Source organism: Columba livia, chromosome 5, assembly GCF_036013475.1.
Source record: "Columba livia isolate bColLiv1 breed racing homer chromosome 5, bColLiv1.pat.W.v2, whole genome shotgun sequence".
In the NCBI taxonomy this organism is placed as follows: Eukaryota; Metazoa; Chordata; class Aves; order Columbiformes; family Columbidae; genus Columba; species Columba livia.
In genome coordinates, this window is record NC_088606.1 from 53,183,346 (window position 1) to 53,203,873 (window position 20,528).

Consider the following 20,528-nt stretch of genomic DNA (forward strand, 5'->3'; position numbering starts at 1 on the left):
ATCTAGAAACTACAACGATATCAGAGATAGCCAGGCTAAGGATGAAAGAGCAAAGGGGCTGGAAAGCTGAAGATAAATCTTTAAAAGGTAAAGCATGAAGATATTAGCCTAGAAAGACATCACCCACATGTATTCCAGCTGAAAAGAATGGAATTAAAATTCTGAAATCCTGTTCACTTCATTACTACAATCTTTATGAGAAACAACCAAAGAAAACTCACCATAGGCTGCCCGGGTTCAGAAAACTTAACTTTGATATCCTGCAGGTGTTTCAAGATCGGTTCATCATATTCCTAAAAGAAAAGAAAAAAAATCCTATTCAGCAGGCAATATGTAGAAAAACAAATTTTAACCGAGCTTGTTAGTTTAACCTGTTCTTAAAAAAGAACCAAACCTTGTAATTATTCAACAATTTCAGCTAAAGTTCAGATTTGGATCTAATTTTCTTAATTGTAGTTGCAAACACCATGAGCCAAATTCTCAATTGCTAAGCCTCATCTTCAGTAAATAAAGCTGCCACCACGCTAGGCTGCATGAACATTACTGAAAACAAAATAACTTCATTCAGGATACTCATTGCTGATGAGATTCACAGAAAGGCTTCAATTCTTCCTTGACAGAATTAAAAGCAATTAATATAACTGATGGCAAAACTATCTAAGCTATTTAACACAAATTCAACAAATCCATGGGAATGCTTATATTATCCTTGTAAAAATAATCCTTTATGGACTGAATTAGCAAACCTACAGGGGAACAGCTACTGTAAGCAGTACATAAACTTTCACTTTAGTATCTATGAAGGTTGTTACGTGATAATTTCTTAAACAATCCATACAGTATTTAGCAGCTCGGGTCAGCTGTTCTGCTTGTCCATTACCAGCCTTTCATGCATCTTCAGAAATATTAAAAATTCTAAAGACTAAGATTTGGTGTCTCACGCACATTAACTGGAAAAAGCAGTAATTCATTTAGCACATGACAGAAGTTACTCTTTTCAGAGGAGAAACTTACTTGTACTAATTCACTTAGCATATCTACATTCCTAAAGATAGTAAACCAGAAGTCTGGAATTCCTTTGACGTTTGTCTCTTCTGCTTCCGCTTTTTCTTCTACTACCACTACATTTTTCAGGTCTCCCTGTGAAACAAATACAGCAAAATTTAAGAAATGAAATAATGACTTCTTAATGTATTCAATAAATGGTGGTAGATGGACAAAACATTTGCTTCTCTGAAGCTGAGTTTAAGGAATGTTTAAAATTTATACTGTTTTTTCTCCATAAACAAAGTTAAGAGACATAAGGTTCATTTAATTTACACAATTAAGCATATGTATGTTTAATTCAGATTTACTTTCAACTCATCTGGAATTCTTCTGTACAATGACTAAATAGACCAAGTGACAGTTTCACTGCCTTGACAAATAGAAATAATTAAAAACAATTCTATCTTTCTACAAATAGAAATATTTTTAATTCATCTCATGCCTATAGCTTCATGTACCATTTACAGTACTTCATCTAAAAATTTAACTTTGACATTTGAAATACAGGTTTAGCTTCCTAATTTTGCAGAATACTTGGAAAAGGTGGCTTTCATGCTTATTTTTCATTATTACACTGTCTTCAATTCTTAATCTTTTGTGATACATATAACATATAACTGACGTCAAATGTTATAAAAAAAGAATGACTAAGTCACTTCACCCCCCCAAAAAAACCCAAGAAATTCAGTCTGAATTCGTTGTATTGCACCTTCCTTTTTCTACCACTAGATGGCAGCAAATATGCAATAGCTTCTGAACAGCAGCTATTTTGGTTATTAGCAGCCAAGAATACGAACCAGCAGTTTACTTGCCATCTAGACACGTTTCTGATCTTATAATTGCATGGAACGTGGCCTATCAATATTGTATTTACACTAAGCCTAACAAACCTTTTTTGCTTATGCACACAGAGTACAGTGTGATGCTAAATCTGATGACATCAGCAAAAACAAAGAACAATTCACTCTGTATACAGAACAATGTGCAAAAGAAACGGAAGGAAGACGAGCCAAGGAAAAAAATGCAAAGAAAACCCAACAGAATGGCAAACACAGCACTGTAAGTAGGTCATTCCTCCAAGAAAAGGAAGCAAACCAGGAGTACAGTTCTCCAAAAATGATGACAGGAGAGTAAAACGCATCCTATCCTACAGATCATATTATTCTTTCTAAATCTAGGCAATTCCTACTCAACAGGCAAGTAGTAATCCACTGGCCAGCATGCATTTTATTAGGTAAATCCATTTTATGACTAGGTGACATCTGTGTGTCTAATCTGTTATCTATGAAAATGAAAGCTAACTATGTCCCCCACAATAATGGAGACAGGCAGACAAACAGCCAGCCTTCTGTTATCTTGGGGTATCATGTAGCACTGGAATGGAACCTGTTATCAGAAAGGTACTGTTAACAGATTACAAACAGTGCAAACAAAGGCATCTTTTCAATTCACTCAAGTTAAACTAAAAAAACCCATGAGTTTTTCAATGGAAAACACTGTAGAGGAATTAATTCCGAATACGTGATTTGTTTGTAGTTCATGACCCACAGCTTGTACTCACAGCTAGTTTATCTTCTTCCTCATTTTCACTGTGCCACTCTGATTCTGCATCTGTGGGTTCAGCTTCGCCAGTAATAAACTCTCTTCTCTGTGTTAAAAAAAAAATAAATCAATAATGTAATTGAAGATGTAAAATTAGAGAATGTATGTAGAGATGTAAAATGGGAACAGATGCAGCTACGAGGAGACAAAAATCATACACATAGTCTTCCCACCTTATCAAAAAGGGGTTGATAGAGTGCTGCATATTTTCTCTCTAAATCGTGTACTTCTTCATAGAATTTAGCTTCTATATGGGCACATTTCACCTGGAGCTGTTTCAAGGCATCAATTCTTCTTTTCACTGCTTTTGGTAAACTAAAAAACAAACAGTTTTTTAAGGTTAGAAGTTAGCTGCCTCAGCATTATTTAACATATCACTGTGGAATAGGTTGCTTATAACTAAATGCATTTTTTAAATAAACTTCTATCAAACATACCTAATTCTTCAAAACCTATTTCAAAAAGTTAAAAGAATCCTCTCCTACCCAAGTTGTTCTCAAAGGTGTTATCTTCTGTTCCATTCCCTGGGGCCACCACCCTCCCCATACAGTTCAGAGATCTGAAATTAATACCTCTGTTTACACCTAATCTTTGTGATTAGAGTTATGGTGATCCATCTATGAAAAATAAGAATCACGCATTCTACAGAAGAAAGTTTTGGTTCATGGGTCGTACTCAGAAAAGTACACAACTGCCCAACTGTACTTTACATTATTAAGCATTTATATAAAGTCAGTAAAAATAACTTTTTTCAGCATTTTTTTTTTAAAAGAGGTCTACCAGCTATTCCCAGTCAAGAAATAAAAGCATAAATATCTACTAAAGGCAAAATTCAGAAGTTTAAGTCCACTCTAAATTTAATATAAAACTAAGCTCCAAACTAAGTATTTCTAAGTCCTGAACTTTCCACTATATCCTGGACAGCAATCTTACAGAAATGATCCATCAATGCAGCACATACTCTGACAGAAGTCAAGGTGAGTTATTCCTAAGGTGACAGGCAAGGTGAGTTATTCCTAACCAAAATAATAACAGCCAGGGAACATACTGAACTGGACAAAATTTTGCTTGCGCTTTTGTGTAAATAATGTAAAACTTGACCCTTCCAGAAGTAGGCCACTATGAATCACACTTAAAGCCAACCACTTTTCTTCATGAATCATTTGTTCTAATTTCCTACCTTAATTTTACAGTAATAACATTATATTACACTTTCAGTCTTTCAAGAATTTTGTTATGCCCTGTACTTACGTTTCAATGTAACTTGAAGGAGTAAGTGCTGTGTTGTCAAGACGTTCCTGTAGAGCTGCCAGGACCTGTGGATTTTGCATCACTTGGTCTGCTAGCTTTTCTATGAAGACAGAAACCCACTTTTAAAACAAGTCTGAATACATAGCACTTTCACTATACTGTGTGTCTTAGAGCAGTCACTTAGAGCAGTAAAAGTACTCACTATTTTCCAGATCTCAAATAGCACCACTGTATTAATAGTTAACTAATAATTCCAGCAAAATTACCTCAGGATCAGATTTCAGAAAGATAAAATTGCAAAATTACAAAAAATGCACTTTTCTCTCTGCAAATATACCAAATATTTGCTTTTAGAAGCAAGTAGCACATTGACAACACAAACAAATTTCATGTCTTCCCTTTCATGTAAGAAAGTGCAAAACAGGAGTTTCTCTATCCTCCCCCTACACTAGATGTAGCTCATATGCCACACAGATATTTGCAAGAGAAGAACCACTGAATTATATGTTCAACACACTTGTAGAAGTGTTTCTCAGTCTCACTCCTGAAAAAAACTGACAAAAACTTCGTGTATGACAAAGCAGCATAGCACCACAACCACTTCCTTGACAACTACTAATTTTTTTACATCAAGATACTTTAATAATCTTTAAAGCTCCTCAGTCATCACAACAGTTCACATAAGACTATTTTTACAGGACATCAGAACTAAAATGCTTCTGGTTAGCAGTTAAAAATCCTTACTAATAACTGCACAGGTGGTCATAGTGGGAAGACATTTGCTTTTCAAATCTTTCCATTCCTTCTCACTGCTCTTCTCTCCAGACATTTAAAAAAAAAATTGCACAGAACATGCTAACCTGATGAAGCTTTTATATAGGTGGGTTTGCGTGTTATTTTGTGTTTGTTTGGGAGGGTTTTTTTGTTTTGGGAGGGTTTTTTCTTAATCCAACTTCACTATAAGAATTATTCAATGGTGTCTACCAGTTTATATGCCATTTCCAATTGCCAGTCAAAGACTTTCTTAAATAAATTTCAAAAAGTGAGACCTAAAGAATATTCAGTAACCACATACATGAAACATATTTCATTATAACTTATAAATTTGATCATTCAAGTTAATAACAATGGAACTGTAATTTTTCTGTACATGGAAGTATTAATTTGAAAAGCACTACTCAGCAGTTCTGTAGATCTTCCTAAAAAAGAATAAAAGCCTCAAGAGGACATATTATAGACATGCATTTTCCTACAAACAAGATACTAAAGCACTAGCATACATACAGGTGTGCTCATTTCATAATCATGCTGATAAAAATTACAGGTTGTTAAAAGCTAGTCTACACAGGCCTTATTGCGAGCATCTAGTGTTATTTCACACAATAGTAAAGCATCTCAGTCACAACATATGCAAAAATACTTTCACTGTTACAAAAATATAGCCTTTATTTTGCTCTTGGCTGCAATAAACATGGAAAACATCAAAGTGAACAGGTACCCTAGAAACCATTGCTTTGCTTTCAATAGTGAACATCTCTGTAGTTTTCACTGTAAAGGTTTTGGACCTGTAGATAAAGAAACTTCAATACACAAGGCAATAGGCTTATTCCACCTTTTTAATGCTAGCTGCTACCATGTATTTCTTACCTTTTTTGTCACTTGCATTTTTAGCAGCCTCCACAGAATCTGAAGCAGTATCTTCTGTTTTACTAAAAGAATTAAAAATGTAACATACTAAAAAGGCATCACTTTATAAAAAAGCTAACACTGAAGAAGAAAAATATTCTGAATTCTCAGTGTTTACTACAGGACAAATTCTATAAACAAGTATGCCACTAAAAGGTATTTATGGCTTCAAGCTTCTCAAAACTTAAGAGTCTGGATATGAAACTAGTTCTCCTAAGATGAAAAGAATGCAAAGGAGAGAAAAACAACCACAAATACAAGAACAACCAAACACCACAAGCACCCATCAACATACCAACAATGCAAAACAAAACAGAAAAACCCCCAAACAAAAAGCAGTGACAGTTAAATTCATCTCATTAAGCAAATGGCTGGCCTTTCATCTGTACTGGGTCCCTCTGGACAGGAAAATGTTATCGCTCACAAGTGGAAATACAAGACACCCTTTTAGTGTAAGTGATGAAGAAAAACACAAGGACAGAGTTAAGAAAGTAAGATAAATAAGAGATAAAAGCTCTTTGTTTCAAATTTCTATAGCAAGTTGTTTTGATTAAAAGTAGAAACAATTGCTTCTACACTAAAAAGCAATGTTCCTGTCCTCTCCACCTCTCTGCCACAATGTCTTCCATCACACTTCCTGTGCTGGAGAGGGCCCAAAACGAACTAGCAGCCAGCAAGCTTTCCCTGTGCTCCTTGCCAATTTATAGGTTGCAAAATACAGATTGAGTATTGCTGAAATTGACCCTCAGATAGAAAAGGAAAAAGATATCACATATGCAAATGAGTAGTTACCAAACAGACTAGCTCACCCAGCTTACCCTGGTGCACTGCAAGTTTTGAAAGTCCAGCATCACATACGTATTTACACCAGTTTAACACTGTTACTTGTTTAAAAAATGCTACAAAAACTAGAAAATATGAGTGCCTTTTGCATGCTTAAATCATACAGATCAGAGGAACACTGAGGATCACTGTTCAAGTCTTTAGAGCATTTAAATATGAACACTGAAAACTGAATCAAGACAACATAAATTACGTTAGTCCAAGAACAGAGTAATTCTGTATCCAATACACTACACAGCTTCTATACCTAAACCAGTGTTTTGTCCTTGCTGTATGGGAACACAGTCTAGTCAAATATTATAACATTATTCTTATCCAAATTTGGTAATCTGTTCCTCATGGGCAAAAGGTACTCTCCCACAGAAGATCAGGTTTCAAGAAAACAGTCCAACATACCTGTTATCTGCCATCTGTGTGCCTGTATCCACCTGCAAGATAAAATACAGTTTAAAAATACTTTCATGGTAATTTGTTTACCCCAAGAGAATATGAAAATAGAACAGGTCCTTGTTTAAAACCTCAATATAAATTAATATCTGCTGGTTTTGCTAAGAAATTCATCATGCACAATCTCTTGAAGTAAATAGCTCCCATAATACCCAATCCAAATTGGAACTTGCTCATAGTTTTCAAACTATCTGTTATGTGCTTTCCTTTATCCCTCTTCTATGTATTTTTTTTCCTGTTAGGTATTCCAGATGTTAACCCATTTCTACCAGGCCATAAGCATTCAGTCTGCAAACAAGTGTCACAGACTCCTAAACTAGCTCCGCATTCTATTGAAAAAAAAAAATCAAGCCAAAGAGAAACAAATAAATATATTATTTTCTAATTCCTTGAGAGTATCACAGTACATAATGAATTTTTAATCTCTGCATATACTATATTACTGTGCCTGATCTGAAAACAATAAAAGTTCAAATGAATTACAACAACATCAGAATGCTTTTTTTGTCACCTGAGCAGAAAAATATGCCCACTTGTCTGTCTAATAAGGGCTATTTTTGTGAACAGCTGCTTCTGCTGCACTATACTGAATGACAACCTAAAACTGTTCCTAGATAAAGAGAAGCAGAACACTGAAGGAAAGAAAATTATCTAACGAGAGAAGGGTTTCTGATAGCAGCTACAAGGGCAGAATCCCTTACACAAAGCTTTGCCTTGAATTTATTTATTAGGAGTGAGAAAACAAAGAGGAAACATATAAATTGAATTTTCAGTATTAGTAATGATTGGAACCAAGTTTAGTGCAGCTATCCCAGCTCCAAGGTCTAAATTAGCTCTCTTGAGAAATCAGAGGAAGCCAAACTACGTAACTTATTTTGCTGTTATTTCTTTACTGGGGCAAAATATTCAAGCCTGTATTATCTACAGGGTGTTCCAAAAAGATAAACCCAATTTCAAATTATGTGTGATATCAAATTGGGTCCATCTTTTTAAAACAGCCTGTATTTTAGGCATACAGGTTGGCTTTTTTCCCCCCCAATTCTAAACAGTTTATCATAAACACAAGTAATAACCACATACCATAGATAGGCAGAGGTGATATTTTTCACTATCAAGAAAGCAGATGTTAGTCTGCAAGCCAAATTTAGAATAAAAAGTACCTTCCATCATTCATTAGAGTCAACCGATCTGATTTCTTAGATTCTATAAAGGCCAAGCAGGCTGATATTTAGCCCAGCTTCCAAAACACGGCTACCAAAGAAGAGCTTAAGTGCTAATGACATCTTGAGTGGCAGCCAAAGCAGAGGGGCCAGAGATTGCATGCACTCTCCCATCTGGAAAACACTGATTCCTGCTGTAAGCTAGAGAAGTAACACTTTCACAAACACTTCAATAGAGTTGAAAAGCTCTGTTCACTTACAAAAGTACTAAAAGTATATATATATTATTTCACAAAAAGTAAATCTGCTTGACATTTACCAAATAAGCACAATCCCATCCTATACATTAAGTCCAGGAAGAAACAGAAGGGGCTTCTTGTAGACTACGTTTATTTCAGCAACCCAGGCATATTTATTTGCAAACACTCTTGCCTTAAATGTAACAAGGGAAAGTGGCAATGCCAGCAACCTTCCACTAGACCAAAACAGAAGAATCTTGCTATCCTACAGCTGAAGAAATAAAGGAGCACATACAAGTATTTCCTTCCAGAGCAGACAGAAGACAGGAAAAAGAAAAAAAAGATAACGATAAAAAAGGTAATATACAGCAAATTGACCTAATATCAGAGTTCATCCAAAAAGTACAATTCAACCCACTATTATAGCAAGCAACGATAAACAACTAAAAATACAGACTCGCATTACTTGAAAAGTAGCCTCAAAGACTTGTCTTTTCTAACCCAGGCCCAGTGACAGAGCTAATGGAAAAAAATACACTCCACATCCAAATTCTTTCACTTAGTTGTTTGTGATGTATTTCCTGCAGGGAATTGCTTCTCAACCCTGCTCAGGGAAGACAAGATTCTTGTTCCATTCTCATTTGTGTTTGGAAAACACGAAATAAAGTTCCCATAACTTGAATAACTTTTAAACAGTAGTTGAATTAATCTCCACTGGAACAGACATGAATTGGACCTGTTCTGACAAAAGCCATTCACCTAAAAAACAAGAAAAGCAACAACAAAAACACACCATTCCCTGATGCAAATACATACTTCAAGTCTTGTTTTGCTCCTTAAAGCTGCTCCCTTGGTAACTAAAAAGTAAAAAGAAATATATAAATAATTACAAGAAGCTTTCTTACAAAACAACTTGTGAATACCCACTGCACCACAGCTGTCTCCTCCAATGACTTACCTGCTGCCAAGTTACCAACAAAACTATTCAGTAAAAGCTGGTGGGGACAGGGGATGGGAGAGCAAAGTGATTTTAGAGAGACAAAGTTAAATGCAGACACCTAGTTGAAAAAGTACAGTAGCAAAGCACTGAGCCTTCATACTTGTTGCCTTAGTTGTTTTCCAAGCAAGTGAGCTCAGTTACAGACAAGGCATGAGAAAGCTATCAGAACTCCAAGAAAAACATAATGTAAGGTATTGTTATTATTGCTGCCACCACAAATAAGGGACCAAATCCATATCTTATTTCTGCTGGACAGTTCACTGTTTTCAAATAACTAATGTGTTTACTAGGCTTTTGGAAAAGAGCAGACTACAACAACCCACAAAGCTGGCTGCTGCAAAGCACAAGTGTCACACACCACTAGTCACTTCAAACAGCAGGAAACCATAAGCTTGATGCACACCGAGACAGCAAAAGTTCATTATAAGGACATGTCCTGATGGATGCAACTTTAAAGAAAATGTCTGTACCTTTTAATGGCAAGACTTATTTATAAATACAAGAATAAATATTCTCTGCTAAAACCATCTACATTCTGTTGTACAAACCTTCTAAACACAACTAGAATATGAAACAGGAAACTAATGGAGTCTTGAACTCACAGGAAGACTTCTACCCACAATTGTTACTGTTTTTCGTAACTACAACAAATCAGAAGGGAAAAGTCATGACTTTCGTTTGAGAGCTGCTGGGATGCAACCCTGTGGGAAGCCGCAAACATGATAGTCTGATACTCTTTGTAAGGAAAATGAGAAAAAATAATGAAAAAAATAGTCAAGAGGAAAAAAACCTCATTAACTCGTGCAGAAGTCCTGAACATTGGTAATGCTTAATCTCACCTTGGAACTTTTCTGGAGGGAATATTTTGGTTAGATATAACTTTATAAAAATTTGACTAGTGGCTCTGGTTTACCTACAACTTAGGAGTAGTTACATTTATACAGTCCTAAAATCACATTCGGCCCTTTGAAAGCAACCGCAAGGCTGATGTTGCCCCGGGTGAAAGTGAGTTTGACACCCCTTACATACCTGTTTCTCTACCTTTTTTTTTTGAAGCTTTGCAGGCAGATGTTACAGGAAGGGACTCCGACAAACCTCCGACAAATCCTACAAACACTGGTATTACATATATAGTAAAGAGCTGCCGCAGCAGCAAAAATTGCAAACAGGGCCTCACTGGGGAGATGGGGAACCTCGAAATGAAAACTGAGCGCCCAAGTTCCCACACCCGGCTGAGGGAACACAAGACCCCGGATAAGGTCAAACGAAAGAACCGCGCCTGACCGAAGCGGCTACGGGCCTGCCTCAACTAGGGCACCGCAGGGTGAGAGAGACGGAGCAACTGTTCACCACAAACAAGAGCTCTCCCACCCTCTTCCTCCCCCACTTCCCCCGGGAGGGCGGGGAAGGGAGGGCTCACTGGCAGGCTACCCAGGGCGGGCGAGAGCGGCCACAGATGTGGCCAGAACCGCTCCGTCCCCCCAGGGCCACTAAGAGCCACGCAGAGTCCCCGTTCTCCCGGTCCAAACTTCTCAAGCCTACCTTAAGATGGTGCCTGACCGGGCCGGGCCCGCCCCTGTCCGCCAGGCGGCTCCAGCCGGCCCCGCCGCCACCGGGCTCCACCCCGGAGCAGGCCCTAACGGCTACCGCACGCGCGCCCGTCCCGTCCCGTCCCCGCGCTGCAGTCGCGGCGGCCAGCTCGGGCCCTCCGCTGGTCCCACCGGCCACCCGCTGCCCAAAGGCCGGGAGCTCAGCGCCGCGGCCCCGCCGAGCCCTCACCTGCCCGCGCCCCCTCACGCCCGCAGAGGCAGCAGCGCCAGCCGCTCGGCTCCTCGCAGGCTCACCCGGGCTGCGCCGCCGCCAAGAAAGCTCCCTCCCGTTGGCCGAAGCGTGGGCGCCTCCCTCAGCAAAGCAGCCGCCAATTGGCCCTGGCAGCGCCACAGCCGCTGCGCCGCACGCGGGCCATGTTGACTACACCACGGCGCGGCGCTCAGCCAATCACAGAGCAAGCGCGGGAGGGATGTGCGCGCGAGGCTGGCGGCGCGCGGGGAGAGCGCGTGATGCGGCGCGGGGGCGTGGGGGGTGAGGCGCCTCGTGCCTTCGTCCTTAAAGCAACAGCGGCCGCGAGTGGGGGGGGTGGTAACATGGGGGGGGGGCGCCCGGCGGCCGCTGCTGCGCGCTGGAGGCCGCGCCCTCGGAACGAGCCGGGAAAGGCGCTCGGCGGGCGGCCCTGGGGGGTGGTTGGGGCAGGCCCCGGACCGCCCCGTGTCCGCGGGCCGCCTCGCCCAGGCGCAGGGGGCGGCCTCCCGCTGTTCGTGTTGCGGCTCCCAGGTGTTCTTTAGCCGCCCGTGGCGGTACCGCGGCTTCCGCGGCGTGAGCCCTTGGCTCAGGGCGGGGCCGGGCTCTGGCCGTGCTGGCCGCCGCGGCGGTGAAGCGCTGAGGGCCGGGATGTGTGCGCCGAGCTGCCGGCTCGGTGCGCCCTGCAGATGGGAGGAGGCGGCGGGTGGAAGGCGCGTTTGCGGTGCCGAGGACCCGTAGCTGCTGCATGTGGCAGCCGCACGCAGTCAGCTGTGCCGGGCCCTGGCCTTGTGCTTAGGACTGTCCGTGCGGGGGGCTGGGAAACGCGGTTTCTGAGGCGCCAGTGCCTGGGTGCTGGGGTGCGGTGCTGCTCTCCAGTTTCTTCAGCTGCCAAGACAGACCTGGCGATGCCTGTCTTCTGCTCAGTCACCTGCAGTGTGAGGTTTACTGCCCTAGCAGGTACATGTGCCTCTGTTGGAAGAGTTGCATTTTAACTAGATGAATACTCTGATAATGATTTTAACAACCGCTCTGTATGTAATCTGTATGGATAAGACTAAAGTTTCAAAGCTGATAGGCAAATCAAAGACCTGAGTGCTTCCTATTGAAAAGCCCTTTCTGATGTTTCAGATTGAACACCTTTTTGAAAATGCAGATGTTCACATTTCCAGCGTTGTTTCTTAGTATAGATACGGATGTAATCTACTCTTCTGTAAAAAAAAAAAAAAAAAAATGAAGCAAAACAAAACAACAATCACAAAAGAATAATCCCTTAACAGTCAGGCTTCTTTTTGTACGGTGACTTGTAAGCAGCAGATGCTGTGTAGCATGACGTTAGAACAGTGCAATTTCAGCATTTGAAGCCACTTAAGAGTTGTAGTAATCTTTCACTCAGTAGGAAGAACCTCTGCCCATTTATTGTGTCACTGGATTCCCTCGTTCTAAAAAATGTGTTCTGCAGGTCTGCATCTTCATCTTGGATTTCAGTAGTTAATGACTAGGATTTATCACAATTGTGGGCAAAATTTGGAAATTATGAAACCAATATTTATTAATTAACAACCAAGCGATAGATTAATGTTGTATTAATTCAGGTTTTTGTAGGAATTTAGTGCTGGGAATAATTAAGGAATAGTTAGTTAAATAGGTACCAATACTGTAACTAAGGAAAAAGGTAATTTTGAGTAATGTAACAAACAGCTAAAGAACTGCAGGAATGTAGAGTCACTTGTACAAACAAGCAGATTTGGTGGGCCAGATGACATGCTCAGTAGAAGGTTCTTCCATTTATTTTCTTTGCTCCCAACTCTTTTTCCCTATTTTTCCATACCAGACCTTCTTCTAACATCAGTAGGTTAATGGCCTCTTCATACTTCCATGAATTCTTATTTTGGAACAACATTAATCATTACAGTGGCCACAATTATCAGTCTTCCAAAGAAGAGCATAATGAACTTTGAAAGGAGGATTTATCTGAAGGTATTCCTGCCTCACACTTTTGTTGTTGCTGCTGGTTCACAGCTGTTAACTATTCTTTCAAGCTTTTCCTGTCAATCTCCAGTTCGTTAAAAGCTATTTCTCCTTTCTACCCAAAAGATGTTTGGAGATGTAGGAGGTTTTGCTTGAGTTTTGCTTGCGATCTAGCTGCACCTTTCTGCTGTTGCAGGAATGCACTGCAGCCCTGTTCAGACTTTCTGTTGCTCTGCTGTATCTTCTGTGGCACGTGTAGCATTTGCCTCTTTGCATTAGTCACCATCTTGTTAATGCAGTTCTCATAAATGCTACATACCATGAATTATATTAGAACTAGGATGGTCTTGTAAAAGTAGATTGGGTTTCTTCTGGACCAATTATTAAAACCTTGAAACAGTCCAGAGTGCTAGAAGTATTTGGCTCTCTTCGGCCACTGATGTAAGTTGAACGCATATAGTTAAATTACTTTACATCCTTGCATTTAATGCCCCTCTCCAAAGGTATTAATCTCCCACGATCAGAAAGGGCTTTTTGCTGACTGTTGTCTAACCTCTCGTAGCATGGTGGTGGACACTAGGACTACAGATAGGCATGATCTGTGGAGTCATCTTGCTGTCAGGTGCTCATACCCTGCAGAGAGCTGCAAAAAGATATTTGCTGAATCACCCTGGCTTGATTTAAACACGCAGCCTAGCATACCCGAGAGCTGGGAGAACCAAAACTGGGAGAAGGGATTATGGCAGAGCTGCTGAACAGATGCACTAGACACTGGAGAGAAAGCTTAGGCTGAGATCTGAAACTGGCATTAAAGTGTCTGTGGCTTCTGCCCTTGGGTGGGTATTAATGGAAACTGCTCTCAGTGAGATGCCAGACATTCACAAACTAACTTGAGAGATAAGACCTGGTTTGTCAGTGACTTTTTCTGAAGGAAGAACTTTGATCATTGCTAAGTGGAGTCTTGGTACTAAATAGCTAATGTGCTTCTTAATTAATTTGTTCTGTCTCAGGAGACACATTAAGTACTATGCATGCTAAATACTATGCATGTGGTACAGCGACTTGTATAGAAATTGTCCTGTGAAATCAGAGAGACGAGTAAAAATTCCTTTCCATATTTGTTTGGTAGAAATTGTGTAATTAAAGAGGGAGCTAAAGTTGGTCCAACAGCTACCACCACCAGAAAGTGTTAGCTTATAATGTAGAAAAATAAGCTGAAGGAATGTACGGTATGTTGCAGAGATTTGCTTATTTGCACAGCAGACAGCATATACAAACATCAGGATAAAGAGGTCAAAGACAGTATCATAAATGTAAATAAGCACTCATAGTTAAAAGCGTTTGAGAAAATTGGAGGCAACAAGACCAGGGTGAACAATTCACAGATTTTTCTACCAGTATCTGAACAAACTGAGTGATGGAAGAACTTATTCTCTTCAGTGGAGCAGTATTGACATTTGACATCAATGTGAATATTCACATTGGAAAGGCTGAAAAGCACACTGAGCAAAATACAGAAAATTTGCTGCTGCCATGTTTGGCCTTCAGCCAAGGGTGCAATTAAAAACAGAAGCACCACACTTTTACCTTGCCATCTCTCAATAAATTCTTTGATAGATGGAAAATAAAAAGTTCCATGTTTTACAGACCAATATGAGGTCTGTGTTCCAAAAATTCCAAGATTTTGCTGTGGGAACTTTAATTTTCATAATGCTTAGAAAATCATATTCCAGACTAGCTTCCCACAAGTGCATGCACACATGTACATTGTAAAATGAAATAAAATAAATATAATACTGTGGAGTCAGTCCTCTCTCCATTTGCCTTGCTGAGAGACAGGTGACTAAGACAGGGAATGCAGATCATTGCTGTTGCATTCTCTTCTGGTTGCCAGGTGAGTCTCACTAGGCAAGTGCAGTGGAATTCACTTAAGTGCCACCTTGATGGATTGCCAGGGAAGAGGTCTTATGCTGTGCATTTCAGTGATCACACGGATCAGCTGGAACACCTTCACCGAGTAGTCATCTTAGCGTGCATCCAATCCTGGCTGCAGCGTTCTTTGGTGGTTAGCAAGTTTTCCTTCACCGGGACCTTTGGCACAGTGTTAAGTTTTTGCTAAACTGTGGCTCCAGAGAGGATAAAAGGAACCAATCTGTAGTAGCTCTGCAACTTGTTTTTGGTTACAAATTCTTGGCTCTTTGCCAAGGTCATTGTTTTTGTTATCTTGGTGCTTTTGGGAAAAAAAAAAAAAAAAAGGAACTCAAAATATTTTACTCTGATTTTATTTGGAGAGCACAAATTAACTTGTTGTTAAGTAAAATCTTAGCAGCTTCTTTACAGGAAGAGTTGCCAATTTGTGTGCTTTTTTTTTTTTTTAAATAAAAAATACTTAGTCCAGTCCACTAACTCATAGATGCTTCATGAACCAGACATTTTCCTTGCTGACAATACTGACTTCCAAGGATAGCTGAAACAGATGGGAAGAGAAAAATTTTAACTGGAAAACCAGTTCAAGTATTGGAAGACACGTTCAAGTATGGGAAGATTTTGAGGGCTTTACTGCTGGAGGATTCAAGTGAGAAGCTTGCTTGAAGGTGGCAGCTTCAAAAATGCATGAACTAGATAGCAAAAGACTATGAAAAGCAGGGGAGAATAAGTAGTTGTGTTGAAGAGCAATGATCACCCAAGACACAAGGTGAGCCTGAAGAGGAGAGGATTTCAAAGGCTCTGATCCTTGTGATGTCTATGAAAAGAATACCATTAATTTTAGGAGACTTTTGATTGTGTTCAAAGAGAATTCAAAGACAGGAATGCTGTTTCTGCTGTAGCAGAAGAGGGCTTTAGCAGCACTGATAAGGATTCTTTCAAATCATCATAGTTTAAAACAAATTGTCAATCAGACAAAACACAGAAATGGCAAGCATGAGCTAAATAATTTTGCAGGTAGAAGACAATATTAATGGAGCAGTAAATACAGCAGAAGTCCTTATCTGACATGACTAACTATGAATTTTTTAAAAATATTGAGCGAAGAAGGAGTATGTGCATGTGGGAAGCATACAGAAAAAACGGATTATACCTTTTCAAGACTCTGAAATGTTCATAAGATCTGTGCAAGGAGAGTTGCCCCAGAAACAAAATGAAGCATTTGGGAAGGGAAAAGGCCATTTTAAAAAAATGCTTCTGGATTGAAGTAGTAGATAAACCATGGAATTGAATGAGGTGCTACTAAAAACACAGCAGGAAGAGAAAAAACTGTGTGTGGTAGGTAGAAAGCCAGTATATTATCATGAAGATGTCCTGAAGAAACTAGAATCCCAGACAGCGATGGATTAACAGTGGCTTCTCAGTAGTGACATGCTAACTATTAATAGCTTTAAACAACTGGTAACTCAGATCACCAAAAAAGAATTTCTGTAAGCAAATTACTCTCACTATTTGACATTAAGTAGCAACTTCAGAAGCAGTTCATGGTCAGAAAGGTAGGTAGAGCAGTGAAGTCTATGCTGTCGTTAAAAATGATTCAGGTGTAGGATTCCTGTAAAGTTTGCAGAACTAACCCTGGAATCTGTCGAGGACTGCGGGGAGTTTGGAATTGGAGAACCTTATCTGGCTGAGAAGCAGCATCTTGTGACTGCAGCTTAGGCACATCCCATCCCTTCATGGATGTCCTGAGTGCACGAGTGCCTTGGAGGAGCATGTTCGGAAGAAAATGAGCTGCTAATGTTGAAGGGGGTTAGAATCTAGAACGGTGTAAAAATGCAACTGATCTTCTGTTTGCAGACCAAAGGATGGAGAAGTGGCCCCTGTGACTGTGGCTGGCTGTTTAAAGTACAACTGTGCAGTTTAAACATGTGTTTATACATTTAATTAGAAATTAGCAGAATGATAAAATGCTGAATGCAAAATGAAATTAGTAATAGCAAGCTAAAGGAAAAGCTCTGTAAACTTAATTTCAAAAATATGGTTGTGGCATAAAGATCTACATTCTTCCCAATATACAAAGGTCATATAGAATTTGTACTTCATAACAGATTTTATTATACTACTTGCATACAAGATGCATGTGCTTTACTGACCATAACATTGTTTTCAAAGGCAAATACAGACAAACTGGGAAAAAAAAACCTACTAGACCTTTTGTTACTCCAAATATGTTCATTCCTCAGAAGGAGGAATATAAATACAAAAAAGATAAAGCAAAGATGTTTTAATTAAGGACAGGAATATAGCTTAATGGTTATAGCATGGACCTAAGAGTTGAGAGAACAGAGATGTCACGCTATAACTTTCCGCAAGTCACATCAAGGCTTATTAGTTGATGAATATAGTTCTGCATATCAGACACATAGCTTTATATGCAGTTGTGAAGTAGGTGAGATGTTTTTTAGGATTTCGTGAAGTAGCTACTGCCAGTGAAATGTATTACTAGGCAACAGAGAACTGTCCCTGCAGACATGTGACCATATGACATCAGAAAGATTATTGAAGCAGGGTTAAACTGTCATGTTAAAAACATCAGTCTTGAATAACAAGCAACTTAGAGCTGTATTTCCTAATTGCAAACCAATCCATAAACTGTATCTCAGTAGGAAACCCTCTGTTAATTCCCCTTGGCTCTGAACAGGTATCAAGTCCTTTGGCAGCACTGCTGTTTCCTTGGAGGGTTAGCTCCAAGAACACACCACCCACCACCATTAGCCCTTCATGTCTTCCCCAACTGTTTGCTGAATGCAGGTGCATTTGCCTTGTACTTCTCCACTTGATTTCAACTGCAGGTTGAGCAAAGATGAATATGTGTTCCCTTTTGCAACAAAGGGACTGTTAGCTTCTACTGTGCAAAGTGTTCTGAGTATACTTACAAGAGTTTTTAATAACAGCAGCTAGAGTAAGTATCATAATGGAATTACCCAGTTTTTCCTGCTTATGTAAAGATACTAAAGTCATCTGGAAAATACCGTTCTTACTGTGGGACAAATTACTCAGCTCCCATTTAGTAGTAAATTCTGCTGGCTGTGATATATTCAAGAATGCAAGCTACAATGGGGTTTAGATAGAGATCAGTATGCAGGACAAATTAACCAAAGCCTGGACAGCTATAAGAAACAGGAATCCTTACGTGGATTCGCTGACTGAGCAGCACCTTCCCAAATAGAACTGGCAACCATTCAAACTGCTACCGTTGTTGCAAAGAAAGTTCTTACAGGTTGGCTTTTTTTAAGAATGGATTTTTATTGACTTTCCAGATGACATTATTAATCCACGTAAACAGGATTTTTACTTTGCACCTAATAGAAAGTGTAAACAGGAATTTGAGCATCAGTATATGCTCACTTCTTCAATGGTGACCCAGCACTCGCCTTTAAAAAAAAAAAGTCCTCTTGTTTTCAATTTGCACTTCCATTCTGAACCATTTGTAGATATTCCTTGTATAGCTTTTCTTGGGTTTCATAAAGTTTCTTTAGCTTCTTAATTTGTCCTTTGCTGAGTTCTTTGCCTTCTGTATCATGGGTGGGAAAGCCCTGAAACATTAAAAAAAAAAAAAAAGATAAATTCTTGGATTTCTTTTGCTCCTTATGAAATTGTGTTTTATTAAGATAAGGGGATAATGACATAATGACAAACTGTCAGGATGAGGTGCATCTTAGTTAATTTTAGTCACCTAAAAGTTTGACAACTAACTTTGACTATTTGTGTATTTTCCTTTTTTAGGTAATGAAGGGTCATGGGGTGTATTTATTTTCTGTCCTGTACTAAGTAAGGGAAGCTTAGACAACTAACTTCTAGATGGTTACAGTTAAGAGAATAATGACTAATCCCAAACCAGATGGTTAAGAAACCACTTTTAATCATACTAGAATATCAAATCCAAGGTTTAAAGCAGAAGCAGTAAGAGCTTTGCATTCTTGATGGAGAAAGTATGATCAGAGTTTTTTATGGATTTCTCCTTGACTTGCAGGAAATTTTTCCAGTATTTACAATCTCCATTTTTCCTGGCCTTCAAGGCCTGAATTTGCATGGGTGAAGAAGACAGGGAGAAGCATGACCAATGTCATGGATGAAGTGCTGAAAAAGCAGTGCTTTATGTTTTCCAAGTAACAACTTTATCCTCAAGGGAAGCAATCGAGCAAAGTTCTCTCTGCAGCCCCTTGAGATATGCTTTGCCAGGAGCGAGCAAAACAGTGAGCAGAACCAAAAAGGAAGCACAGGAGCTCTCTGAGAAACACAGATGTCTCCATCAGTTCTGGCAAAGTTGGGGAGTTTGTACATGCAAGTGAATTCCTTGCCTTGCAACAGGGTAACCCATGAACAAACATCATACATATTCCTACCCACAATATCTACAGAAAAATTTTCTCTGCAATGAGAGGGCCCAAAGGAGACCAGTGGACAATTAAAATACCCTTGAAATGATGGCTAACAGAGAGCCTTGCTCCTCAATGCAAAGTAAGTGCAATAAAATCAATGTATCACTTTTTCTTTCTCTCCTTCCCTCCACCCACTACATTAATAGCACTACCCTGGAGGTTTTGGAACAAGATCAGCCAGGTACACATACAATTACATAACACTGGGGAAGGAAAAACACTCCCTATCTAAAGAAAAGACTCTTACGTTTTCATCAAACATAGAATATTTGTCATGTTCTGATTTAAACATTTCATGTGGTGGAATCTTCATTTTTGCCAGTTTTGCTGCCTGTAATATAAAGCATGCATTAACTGCATTAGCATCACATTCATTACTGACACCCTGTCACATGCAAAACAAAAAGTAGACTATAACTTACAAATCAAAGAGCATTTAATTCACAATTATTTATCATTTGAAAATAAACTTCCAGTGAGGAACAACTCAGTAAGTCTTAGCTGTGCTTGTATGGTAGAAAAAAATGTTTTAAATCTGTAGAGAACAACTGAATAAAACAGATATATAGCAGAACTCAAAATAACTCACTTACATAGGTCAAAAACTACATCTGATTTTTGCTGATTGGGTTCCTTAAAGTTTTAGGTATAAACACAAAAGTGAATAGTTGCTGTGAGTAAAGAATATTCAGCAGTTAACTCACTGCAAAGGGAACCACCTTTATCAACAGTTTCCTGCTGAAAAGCAACAGTTTCTCTGCATGTCACAGCAGAATCAGGATGCAAGTAATTGCACTGAAAATAAACTGAACTTCATCTTATCTGTAAACAAACACATCTCGGAATCCTTTCCAAGTAACTTATGCCCAAAGCAACGGAATCAATTTTTTGAAAGAATGCAAAAAGCTACTTAGAATTTGTGGATTATAAATACTATTTATCTGATTGTCCCTCTGTACACAGTGCTCTCTAAAAGTTCACTTCCTCTTTTAAGCCAGGAGCGCGTTTCCTGTACTGTTAGAGTCATCAGCATAGCAAACAATCTTTTCTCCCTGTGAGCCCATCTCCTCTGGCTGTCTGCTCCTCATCCAAAGCCTAAAACCTTTGAGCTATCTCA

General features: G+C 39.4%; 2 protein-coding genes and 1 non-coding gene across 31 annotated transcripts in view; all 3 read right to left on the reverse strand.

The window, feature by feature from the left end:
• Positions 1 to 11,342, reverse strand: part of NAP1L4 (nucleosome assembly protein 1 like 4) — a 28,699-nt gene extending 17,357 nt beyond the window's left edge. For 4 of the 26 annotated variants that reach the window (XR_010473070.1, XR_010473065.1, XM_065065207.1 and 1 more), the window contains exons 1-10: positions 11,055 to 11,126; positions 10,305 to 10,382; positions 9,092 to 9,132; positions 6,826 to 6,857; positions 5,548 to 5,609; positions 3,901 to 4,000; positions 2,823 to 2,964; positions 2,609 to 2,695; positions 1,015 to 1,140; positions 222 to 293 (exon numbers count right to left, since the gene is read on the reverse strand). Coding sequence is in view for 16 of the 26 variants with exons in the window: in XM_065065207.1 (XP_064921279.1) it covers positions 222 to 293; positions 1,015 to 1,140; positions 2,609 to 2,695; positions 2,823 to 2,964; positions 3,901 to 4,000; positions 5,548 to 5,609; positions 6,826 to 6,839 (603 nt within the window). In the remaining 10 variants the exon portion in view is untranslated. Of the gene's footprint in view, positions 1 to 221; positions 294 to 1,014; positions 1,141 to 2,608; positions 2,696 to 2,822; positions 2,965 to 3,900; positions 4,001 to 5,547; positions 5,635 to 6,825; positions 6,858 to 9,091; positions 9,133 to 10,304; positions 10,383 to 10,817; positions 10,885 to 11,054 lie in introns of those variants that run through there. The other 22 variants (XR_010473066.1, XM_065065215.1, XR_010473069.1 and 19 more) reach the window with 18 other exon arrangements.
• On the reverse strand, positions 2,349 to 2,476 carry LOC135579711 (small nucleolar RNA SNORA54). Its single transcript, XR_010473311.1, has one exon. It is a non-coding gene; the product is annotated as a small nucleolar RNA SNORA54 (small nucleolar RNA).
• Positions 11,343 to 18,255: 6,913 nt separating the features above from the next.
• Positions 18,256 to 20,528, reverse strand: part of CARS1 (cysteinyl-tRNA synthetase 1) — a 34,388-nt gene continuing 32,115 nt past the window's right edge. For 3 of the 4 annotated variants that reach the window (XM_065065204.1, XM_065065205.1, XM_021299136.2), the window contains 2 exons: positions 19,659 to 19,742; positions 18,256 to 18,565 (listed from right to left, as the gene is read on the reverse strand). In XM_065065204.1, the coding sequence (XP_064921276.1) occupies positions 18,431 to 18,565; positions 19,659 to 19,742 (219 nt within the window). In that variant the 3' untranslated portion in view covers positions 18,256 to 18,430. Of the gene's footprint in view, positions 18,566 to 19,658; positions 19,743 to 20,528 lie in introns of those variants that run through there. The other variant, XR_010473063.1, reaches the window with a different exon arrangement.